The 11,935-nt window shown below is 41.9% G+C and overlaps 1 protein-coding gene across 1 annotated transcript; it reads right to left on the bottom strand.

Annotated features, from left to right (window-relative positions):
• Positions 1 to 5,309: 5,309 nt before the first annotated feature.
• On the bottom strand, positions 5,310 to 8,531 carry LOC139454812 (uncharacterized). Its single transcript, XM_071236437.1, has 5 exons — positions 8,363 to 8,531; positions 7,065 to 7,100; positions 6,222 to 6,395; positions 5,609 to 5,667; positions 5,310 to 5,315 (listed from the first exon to the last, which is right to left on the bottom strand). The coding sequence occupies exons 1-5, from the start codon at positions 8,529 to 8,531 to the stop codon at positions 5,310 to 5,312; spliced, it is 444 nt and encodes a 147-aa protein (XP_071092538.1).
• Between the last annotated feature and the right edge of the window lie 3,404 nt (positions 8,532 to 11,935).

Below are 11,935 nucleotides of genomic sequence, written 5' to 3' on the forward strand. Positions count from 1 at the left end.
CTGTCTACATATAATATAACATGGCGAGGTTTGTACCTGCTTGTCTGTCTACATATAATATAACATGGCGAGGTTTGCACCTGCTTGTCTGTCTACATATAATATAACATGGTGATGTTTGCACCTACTTGTCTGTCTACATATAATATAACATGGCGAGGTTTGCACCTGCTTGTTTGTCGACATATAATGTTATATGGTGAGTCTTGTACCTGCTTGTTTGTCTACATCTAATGCAACATGGTGATGTTTGCACCTGCTTGGTTGTCTACATTTAATGCAGCATTGGGATCTTTGCACCTCCTTGTTTGTCTACATCTAGTGTAAGTAACATGGTGAGGTTTGCACCCGCTTGATTGTCTACATCTAATGCAACATTGTGAGGTTTGCACCTGCTTGTTTGTCTACATCTAATGTAACATTGTTATGTTTGCACCTGCTTGTTTGTCTACATCTAATGCAGCATTGGGATCTTTGAACCTCCTTGTCTGTCTACATCTAATGCAGCATTGGGATCTTTGAACCTCCTTGTTTGTCTACATCTAATGCAACATGGTGATGTTTGCACATGTTAGTTCGTCTACATCTAACGTCAACATGGCCATCATATCGAGTGTAGAGGGTTCAGATCCCATTAGTTACGGCTTCAGGCAAGGAAAGAACGAGCTCGACATACAGTTATGCCATTGTTTGAAATCCGGAATCACTTGAGATAATGCTCAACATAAAATAGACATGTCACAGTTCACATTTTGTTGTTCATTATTCATCAAACTGATTCCCGTTGAGAAGATCGTTTTAGCGATGGCGGGTGTGGGTGGTCCGAATATATTTTCTCACATTCTCTGAAGATGGGAGTGTTTGTGAGCTCGCTTTGTTTATCACTTTCTCTCGCAACACATGTTGGAATTACTTCAGTACATTAAAACCCAGTTGACCGGAATCCTTCAATTTCGAAAGCCCGTCTACCGAAAGCTTACCCTTTGGAATGTCTGCATAAAATGAAAGCGTCTTAACTACGTACAGTGATTTTGGTTCATACGGATATGTTCAAGAAGATTTGGCTGCGAAATAAGACCTATCTAGCCTAGTTTCATTCCACGTACAATAAAGGATTTTACTGAAATACAACCGATTGGTTCAATAGCCTTTTCTAAAATTGAACTGCTACTGATGAAAAACATGACCAAAATATATGCACTTTTTGTGAGAATGAAAGTGAAAATAGGACAAATCTATTTAAAATCTAAATATGTGAAGGCATTCTGGAATGTTTGTTTGTCTGTTGTTGTTTAACGCCGCACTCAGCAATAGTCCAGCTATATGACGGCGGACTGTCAATAATCGAGTCTGGACAAGACAATCCAGTGATTGACATCATGAGCATCGATCCACGCAATTGGGATATGATGACATGCATCAACAGAGTCAGTCAGCCTAACCACCCGATCCTGTAAGTCGGCGCTTACGACGAGCATAGTCGCCTGTTACAAAAAGACCTTTTGCAGCAAGCTTGGGTTGCTGAAGACCTATTCTACCCCGCATCTTCATGGGTCACTCACTATTGTAACTGTGTGATGTAATATTGACTTGATGCCAGTTGGCAATGCAGATTCACCTAATGTGAACGGACACATCTTTAGGAACCTACATGTACATATTTATATATAAAGAAAACAAAAAAGTTTGAGTCAGCGATGTTAGTTTACAAACGTTTCTCTATATCTCCTTTTCCCCTTCTGTCGTTTAATGTATTAATTTTTTATAGTTTAGATATAAATCTATGTGAGATGTCGTTCTAAGTTGTGATAACTTGTGCCCAATTCTTTTCATAAATGAAATATTTTTAAAAATGCAAAACAAAACTGGAGCATAGTATCTCAGTGGGCTAGCACTATAAAACCGACTTAATTACTGACTAGAACAAGCAGCCACACATGCATGCACGTCGTTACACAAATGCAATATGCATGAACGCAACGTTAAACCTCAATTCATCTCGTATCTTTTCAAAAGTAGTTTCTCGGGAGCTGGGGAGCTGATGGGAATCAGGCTAACAAGATTTCCACTATTCTCCAGATCAAATTATAAGTTCTATATACCCCTATCTGCCATTCTAACCCCCACCCCTACCACCTCATCCCCACCACCCCACCCCTACAACCTCACCCCCCACCACCCCACCACCATCACCTCACCCCCACCAACCCACCCCACAGCCTCACCCCCACCACCCCACCCCCACCACCTCATCCCCACCACCCCACCCCTACAACCTCACCCCCCACCACCCCACCACCATCACCTCACCCCCACCAACCCACCCCACAACCTCACCCCCACCACCCCACCCCCACAACCCCATCCCCACCACCCCACCCCCACAACCCCATCCCCACCACCCCACCCCCACAACCCCATCCCCACCACCCCAAAACCTCATCCCCACCACCACCCCCACAACCTTATCGCCCCCACCCCCCACCACCCCACACAACCTCACCCCCACCCTCCGAATATCGAATGGTCTGCCCCTAAACATCTCAGTTATAATGTGTGAGTTGTATTCACACCCACGCCAAAACTATACTGCCATTTTTATTGATCCACCTTTCGTGGGATAAAAAAGAGACAAACATTCTTAATCAGATAGCAATTTGGAAACACGATATTGAGATACCCCCATGAGTGTTTTTAGATTGAAGTTGTATTGTCGATTGTGGGAACACGCCTTGAATGGACACTGGGATATAAATGAAGCACAACCTCAGATATTGATAGTCACCCGTTATTTGTGTAAGTTCTGTACCTGAAGAGATTTCTTTACGATTCATTACAGCTGACTCCTACGGCACCCAGAAGAGTATTTCAGTAATAGATATAGCTTAACGTCGGACGAAAACCAAACCTGATGTCTCTGACAACAACGAGCACGGTGTTGACAAACCAGTGACCATGATCAGTGATGTGTACATCAAACCCACGCTTATTTGATCTCAGACGCAGGGACGCAGTTTTTCCTTTACAGATCGTGATTGTTATGTGCATATTTATAATTCGCCAAATCCACACCCTAAAGAGTGCTATATTATTATCTCCAGCCACGAAGTGGGAGGCGGGTATAGATATGGGTGTTGTCAGTGCGTCCTTCCGTCCATCATGTTTCGTTTCCGAGGAAGAACTAAAAAACCATGAGAGATATCTTAACCAAACTTGGCACATAGGTAGGAGTAGTGGTGAACTGGTGCCTTTTGATAGTTTGGGTTTTTCGGAAAAAAAAATTCGAGTTTCCATGGCAGCGACTTTGATTTAGACTAAAATGGCGGAGGATATGAGTATTTCCTACTTGTTATCAATGGATCAGCGTGCGCTAGATTTTCATTTTCAGCTCCCTGGGGAGTATAAAACCTAAGTTGCCTGTTAGGCGCAAATCAGGTGAAGTTAAGCAACGTCAGTCGCGGAGAGCCCTTGTATGGGTGACCGCGTTTCGGCAACTTGGCTCCTGAGAGTTTCTAGGGCTTCGGTCGTGCCCTACACTAAAGCACTTGTCACACATGTGGCGTCTCCTTGGGCAAGTGTCTTTGTTCGAATATGGGCCTCTGTTCACCCAGCAGCGAGTGGGTACCCGGTAGCATGAGATGGCAATATGGTTATTAACCTTCTAGCGTCTAACAGGCAGCTTGTATACTCCCTAGAGACTAGAATTTCTGTGACCATAAAGTGACATCGTGTTAAATAGAACGTCGAGTTAAGAAGTTCTACACCTATCCCACATGGGACACTTGGGAAGACCGTCCGTGTCACCTTACAGCAGAACATTGCTTTTTGTGTATTTGAAAAAGAAAGAGGCTTAACTAAGGTCCTCTGATTTTACGCAGCTTTAACCAATATTAATAATAATAGTAATCAAAGGTTCCTAGCTATTAATTAAGTGGTGAGGTGTTGTTATAAGGATTCGAACCTGGATTGGGCGAACGCTTTGTCCCCACTGGTAACGACCAACAAGGTACAATGCACAATTCATCCGAAAGAATCACAATCACATCCCTGTTTAGAAACAGTTGGCAAGAAGGCTGTAGTCAGGGTAATTGTACGACGCTTCGCCAAATTACACCAAGCCATTTTGATTCATACAATCGCCTTGGCAAGGGAAGGGTGTAATTGCTGGGTGGTGCCGCGTTGGGTAACAGGGAAACACTCACTCTATTTTTGCAAAGTGTGTGAGTCGCGGGTAGAGCAGGACAGAGCGGGTGGAACAGGTAGAGTCGGACATGTTTACCATCGCGAACACCTGGTGTTATTTGAGATTTTGCAATGATCCATTCACATTTTCAATACAATGGGATTGGTTTCGGGTAATAATCGGTTAATATTCATTGGCGTTAAAATTCCATATTATGTGAGCGATATGTATAAACTGACGATATGTATAAAATGAAAATGCAAAATTAAGTTCAGGCTAAATCAATGCAAAACACATTGTTCAAACACAACAATGCTCTTCAAAGAAAGCTTTATACGTCCACGGCACGTTTTTTTTGTAGAAAATGCGAAAAAGTTCAGCTCCTGCTGCATGGGCAGCCGTTACCACACGTACAATAAGGGTAAAGGACGGCATGATCCCACTGATTGCTGGAACATTTCTGAGTGTGTTGGGTGGTGGTGGTTTTGATGATAAACAACAAACAAACAAAAAATAAACTTTGTGTCTTCCGTCGAGGTATGTATTTGTCTCGAACATTGTCTTTGTTGACTGAGGGGCACGGGTGGCCCAGTCGTCTAAGGCGCAGCGATTCGCTGTGCAGTGTTGCGTCCCTTGGGCACGCCAGAAACCTATGGTTGTGAGTTAGAATCCCGGTTTGCCCCGATTATGTTTCTAGGTTTGTCAGCATCATACCCGTGATCGTGGGTTTCACCGAAGTGGTAAACGTCTGAGACCTGCATCACTTCGGGCTTTCCTCCCACATTAAGCTGACACGCCGTGATGTAACTTGAATACTGTTAAAAGCGGCGTTTTTTTAATGTTGTACAAATTAAAGGTGACATGTAAATGGACATAGCAGTTGAAATCCATCCCGTCGTTTATTTAGACGTGCGGGCTGCTGAATCGCGATTGCATCATGTCAGTCAAGTAATGTTAAATCTGTTGACAGTTAGAGGGTGTTTATCTTACTATATCTGTCTGAAGTAAAAGTCTACATAACGAAGCCACATCTGAATCTAAACTTTATTCACAAAGACTTGTACATTGAATAATCTGTAGCGAGGATTTCAAGTTTGGAGGTCATAGATGAGCATCAATTATCTCTTTATCCCTGCAAATAGAGAACGTAAGCTGTTTCATATGAAATAGAAAAGAAATAACAGTGTTCTTGTCAGTTGAACACTATTAACTATATATAAGTTTGTCATTTTATTACATATATCAAATACACGATGTTCTTGTTATCATTTTGTACCGTTACCCAAGCTATTATATAAAATGTTCATCAATTAATTCATGTTATGTCTTGACGGACACCTTCAAATTAAGTTGGTGTAAGAGGTTAGACTTGAATAAGTTTTAAATTCTGGATGACTTATTTCCCATGAAGAATAAGTAACCTACCCGGTAAGAGCCATATTTCTGGCTGCCGGACTGGGATCCCCACTTGTTCCATCTCTGACCTGCAAATATCCACATACATTATTGTGCAATACAACGTGAGAAAAAAAGAAATTTGGTATTTTACGAGCACATCAAGAATCGATTATTTCGCACTCCTGTAAAACTATTGTATTTGGTTGTGTTTTTGTTTGTTTGGTTGTTGTTTAAGGCCGCACTCAGCAATATTCCAGCTATATGACGGCGGTCTGTAAAATAATCGAGTCTGGACCAGACAATCCAGTGATTGACATCATGAGCTTCCATCCACGCAATTGGGTTCGATGACATGTATCAACCAAGTCAGCGAGCCTGACCACCCGATCCCGTTAGTCGCCTCTACGACAAGCATAGTCGCTTTTTACGGCAAGTATGGGTTGCTGAAGACCTATTCTACCCCGGATCTTCACGGGTAGTATTTGGTTGTGATTCCCAAATTGAATGATGAATGCATACACCGAAAAAGATTAATTGATGATGATGATGATGATGATGATGATGATGATGATGATGATGATGATGGATATGTTTCTATTTACTGTGCTAGAGGGTAGTGTTCATTGTATTTGTCACATACCTTGGTAACCGTCTTGATGCGCTGGGTAGGTGTTCACATGTCCTGGGTAGGTTTGGGTGTGTGTTGACGGGTAGGATGGTAGGTGTGAAGGATACGTAGGGTAGTCATTGGACGGGTAGGTTTGTTTGTAACTCGGGTATCCATTGACATGGGACGGCACAGATCGACGGTATCCTGGTCAAATGAAAGCATTCATTATGATATATGGTATGTAACAAGCACATAATAGAAGCCATCGATGGTGACATCAACATTATTTATTCAACAAGATACTAAGCACATTTCAGAAGGAATTCCTGCACAATAATACGTGTGTTTTCGCATGGTATTTACCTTGTTTATTAAATATGAATATCTCCAGTGAAAGAATAAATTCCTCACCTTATTCTGTAAATGGAGGGTATTAAGGTGAGGTGGGGTGAAATGGGGTTTAACTTCCCGTCCAAGATTACTGCACTTATACAGCGACGTGCATGCATGAGTGTGTGGGGCTGCTTGTACTATACCAGACTAATGCCGATTTTATAGTGCTAGCCCACTGTGATGCCATGCCCCAGTTTAACATGAATACCCACTCAGAAGCAGTATACTGACTCCTAGCGGACCAGTCCTTGTTTAGCTCCTTAATATCGAGCGCCAGGCAGCGTAACAACAAGTACCATCCTTTAACGTCTTTTGGTATGACGTGACCGTACATAGAAGCCCGGACCTTCCGCTCTCCGGGCGGACACTTTACCACTAGACCTAGGAGGCGACCAAGGTAATGAGGTTTAAATGAGTATGAGTGTATGGAGGGAAATATATCACGTTTGTCTGATCGTGGTTGAGATACTTGGGACTTACTTCTGTAATGTCCCTGAGAACGTCCTCCCCACAGATCTGGAAGTAACACAAGAAATGTACACTATCTGCTTCATTAGATGGTATGTGTCATTGGTAGACTACTAAGTGTTAAACATTTGAATAAGCATCTTCCCGAGACAAGGGGAGTCAACTGGACATGTGATAACTGGATTTTTACAGTCTCTTGCCTCGGGAAGATGTTTAATAAGTAGCATTTGAAAACATCCAACTTGTCCCTCACTCAGAAATATTACAGCTACATATTATTTACGACACTCTCGAAAATTATTTGCTGATCAACTGACTATGATTCCGCTCGATTTAAGTAATCACACCCGTAGTTAAAAGACGTTAATAACATAAATATATCAATACATGAGAGTGAGTGACTGAGTGAGTGAGTTGGGTTTAACGCCGCTTTTAACATTTAGCCAGTTATGTCATGGAGGAAAGCCCAAAGTGATGCAGGTCTCAGACGTTAACCACTTCGGTGAAACCCACGAGCACGGGTATGGTGCTGACAAACCTAGAAACATATTCGGGGCGAACCGGGATTCGAACCAACAATCAACAGTGCAAAGCGAATTGCGGCGCCTTAGACGACTGGGCCAATCGTGACCCCTTAATACATGAGATGAGGCCCATAATGACACGCGGTCACACATCAGGTGACACATCAGTTAAAGTTAAGCAAGAGTAGTTGGATAGTGAGTGAGTGAGTTTGGTTTCACGCCGCTTTTAACAGAATTCCAGTTATATCGCGGCGTGTCAGCTTAATGTGGGAGGAAAGCCCGAAGTGATGATGGTCTCAGACGTTTACCATTTCGGTGAAAATCACGATCACGGGTATGGTGCTGACAAACCTAGAACCATAATCGGGGCGAACCGGGATTCGAACCCACAATCATAGGTTTCTGGCGTGCCCAAGGGACAGCAACTCTGCACAGCGAATCGCGGCGCCTTAGACGACTGGGCCACCCGTGCCCCCTAGTTGGATAATGACCGCGTTCGGCAGCTTGACTCCTAAGAGTTTGTAGACCTTCGGCCCTGTCCCACACTGGTATATATAGCTACTTCAGTACGTGATCGCAGAGCAGGCAGCTGGAGGTATGTGAATGACGAGCCACGTCCTGACGTCCGTCAAGTTCAACACTCATTTTATGAATACCCATACTCCACTTAACTCCCGACACAGTTTAAAGTCGATTCTGAATTAATACGATCATATGGCTAAAAAGTAAGTTTATTGTTTCGTTTCACAGAGGTCATAAATTGAGGCTGATTATTGCTTTACGTACCAGTAGGATACCTGTCTGGGTTCTGGTTGCCAGGGTAGTTGTTAGGGTAGTATTGATCTCTGTATTGTACATCCGGGTACTGCCCGTAGGATGGATAACGGTTATAAACAGCACCGGAACATACTAAGGCGCATGCGCACAGCAGAGCAAGGGACAAGATAGACTCCATGGTTGAGATTCTGAAAGAATAACATATTTCTTAAAAATAATATCTGTAAAATGACGTAATACATGTACACGTAAATTTGATACGGGTGAGTGAGTGAGTGAGTTAGTATGGTTTAACGCCACTTTTATCGATATTCCAGCAGTTTCACGGCGAGGGGACACCAGAAATGGGCTTCACACATTGTGCCCATGTCGGGAATCGAACCCGAGTCTTCGGCGTGTCGAGCGAACGCTTTAACCACTAGGCTACCCGACCACCCCTTAGACACAAAGAGAACCTATTGTATGGACTGAACATTGCCTATTAATATGTTAAAGGTAGTATTACATCATATATGTATGTAATGCTATTTCCATGAGAAATAATAGTATCCCAATAGGGAACACCAAAACGAGCTTCGTACACTGAACCCAGATAGGGTACCGGGCCAGGGTCTACGACACGACAAGCACGTCTTTACCATTCAGTGAGTAATATAAGCTACCGTAATGTCCCTGTTATAAGAGGGCTCGCCATGGCGTGATGCTATACTTTACAAAGTTCATTCTAGTGTGTAGATAGAAACATATTGTTTTACCTGAACAGCAGATGTGCGCCTGAACCGTTGATGTTGCTCTGATGTGAGAGACTGGGCCTTATATAGAAGTACAACAGACTTATGAAACAGCGTTTGACGTATGAAAATTAGCATTTCCTGATCACTATATTTCTACTTCGTCACAAGCTACAGCCAATAAACGGCTGTGACTCGTCGGTAACACCACAGCTGACAGACATGTGGTGGCAAGGATCCGGAATTGTGTAAGCCATTCATCCGTCACGGTTATGACCCAGTGTCACCTTCAAGCCATTTTGAGCATCTGTCAAAACAATGACTCTTAGAATATGTCTATTTTTATTGCACAAGGTGACTGACAACATTTGTGTTTATGTTTCTAGTTTTGTTATAATTAATATAATCACCAATCATCCTTGTCAAAATAATGGTCACGTTGCTGTGAGCCTTACCTCATTTCGATACATTTCTGTCATAGGTCATCAGTTTATCCTTGGAACTGTTGGTGTAGTGGTCGTAGTAGCAGAAACAGCACTACTACTACTACTACTACTACTATTATTATTATTACTACTACTACTACTATTATTATTACTACTACTACTACTACTATTATTAGTACTACTACTACTACTACTACTACTACTACTACTACTACTACTACTACTACTACTACGACAACGACGACGACGACGACTACAACTGACCCGTGAAGATCCGGGTTAGAATAGGTCTTCAGCAACCCATGCTTTCTGTAAAAGACGACAGTGCTTGTCGTAAGAGGCGTCTAACGGGATCGGGTGGTCAGGCTCGCTGACTCGGTTGATGCACGTCATCGATCTCAGTTGCATGGATCGATGCTTATGATATTAATCACTGGATTGTCTGGTCCAAACTCGATCATTTACAGACCGCCGTCATATAGCTGGAATAATGCTGAGTGCGGCGTTAAACAACCAACCAATCAACTACTACTACTACTACTACTACTACTACTACTTCTACTACTACTACTACTACTACTACTACTACTACTACTACTACTACTACTACTACTACTACTGCCACTACAGTTCCTAGCATGAACTGATAACTTATTGGTCAATCTACTACTACTGCTGCTACTACTACTACTGTTGCTACTCCTCCTACTGCTGCTGCTACTACTACATGAACCACTTTCCATTGCTAATGCCATTATAATATTGCTCCTGCTGTTTCTCGTTGTCAGTACACGTTGTTGCTATGACTAATGCTTCTACTTGTTCTATTATTACGAAGGGCATTATTACTGTATGCACATTTTGACACATTTGATATTTGCTTTTATCAAACGTCTTGGATAGTTGGAACATATAAAAACCCATTTTAAACCACTACCGTAAACAAATTGATAAGTGCTTTTTATCGGAGTAACCAAGGGTATGTTATTTTCGATTGTTTGTGTTTATGCAAGTGATAAATTAGGCTGATCGTGTATTACATTTTCATTATTGACCATGAGTGTTAATCATTGTAAGCGTATAAGACTTGCACATTTCTATTCCTTATTGTCATTGTTTTTACATGTGTTCTACTGCTACTGTGATCACTGCAACGACTGCTACTCCTACTGCTTCTGTTTCTGTCGCTACTGCTACCGTGATCACTGCAACGACTGCTACTCCTACTCTTCCTGTGTCTGTCACTACTGCTACTGCGATCACTGCAACGACTGCTACTCCTACTGTTTCTGTTTCTGTCGCTACTGCTACTGCTACTGCTACTGGCACTGAAATCCAGTGTATTGGTAATTCACGGAACACATCTTGTAGGTTATGCTGTTACTATACAACTTCACGTTAATATGCAATGGGCTTCGTGTTCTGTATCGTAGACACTTGTGTCACAACACTAAGGATATCACGTTTTTCTTGATTGATTTAATGTAGATAGGAAATTAATTGTCATCTTGAAAAATAACAATAAATAAATATAAAACTTTTACAGTAGTCATCACGAGCGCCAGTATAAATATTGATGAAATAACTTATGACGTACATGTAAGTGTCTACATATGTACTTTCAACTGTAATTATGTAAAAAAAACAACCACCATGTCACTATGTTGGCGCTCGTCCTGTCGCTGTGACGTCAAGGACAGCATATAATTAAATGCTTCATTCATCCACGGACACGTGTCAAAGTGTGTACCTCCTTGAGATAAACTGCAATAGAATGACGGAAGGATGTCTCATTCTGAACTTAAATAAACTATTGTTGATAGAGAGACAAGTTGTTTTCCTTAAACCCCCCCTCAATGCAAGCGTCGGCGTATGACAACCCCAATAGGTCATGTCAGTCAAAACGTTCATTCATAATAGGAGATAACGTGAAACTGGAAATCCACTCCCTACTTTACAAACGTTTATAAAATATATAGTACTGTTTCTTAAGGCACAATTGCAGTACATTAAATGAAGATGCATATGTGTTCATATGTAGCCATGTAAAGGAAAACAGCTTGCTCTATTCCAATGCATAGTGTAATAAAGTAAAGTGAGAAGTTAAAACAGTGAGTTAAAGTTTAAAGTCACATCGGCAATATTTCAGCCATATCGTCACGAGACGAACAAACAAAAAATGCAAATGTCAAATGCTCACCCAACACAAACTACTCCAGAAAGTCCAGACCATTAAATTGCAAGATGAAAAGAAAACAAGGAAAAGAAAAAGATGTATTGAAGATTAATTCTGATATTGTTGGTTACTTATACTTTTTATTTCGTCTTTGTCAGTGTTCTTGTTTGCCAACATTCCAGCACCCTTTCGGAGTCTGTTGAGGATGACAACAGCTTTAAAAAGGTAC

This window comes from Haliotis cracherodii, unplaced genomic scaffold (assembly GCF_022045235.1).
Source record: "Haliotis cracherodii isolate W230 unplaced genomic scaffold, xgHalCrac1.p SCAF_11, whole genome shotgun sequence".
NCBI lineage: Eukaryota > Metazoa > Mollusca > Gastropoda > Lepetellida > Haliotidae > Haliotis > Haliotis cracherodii.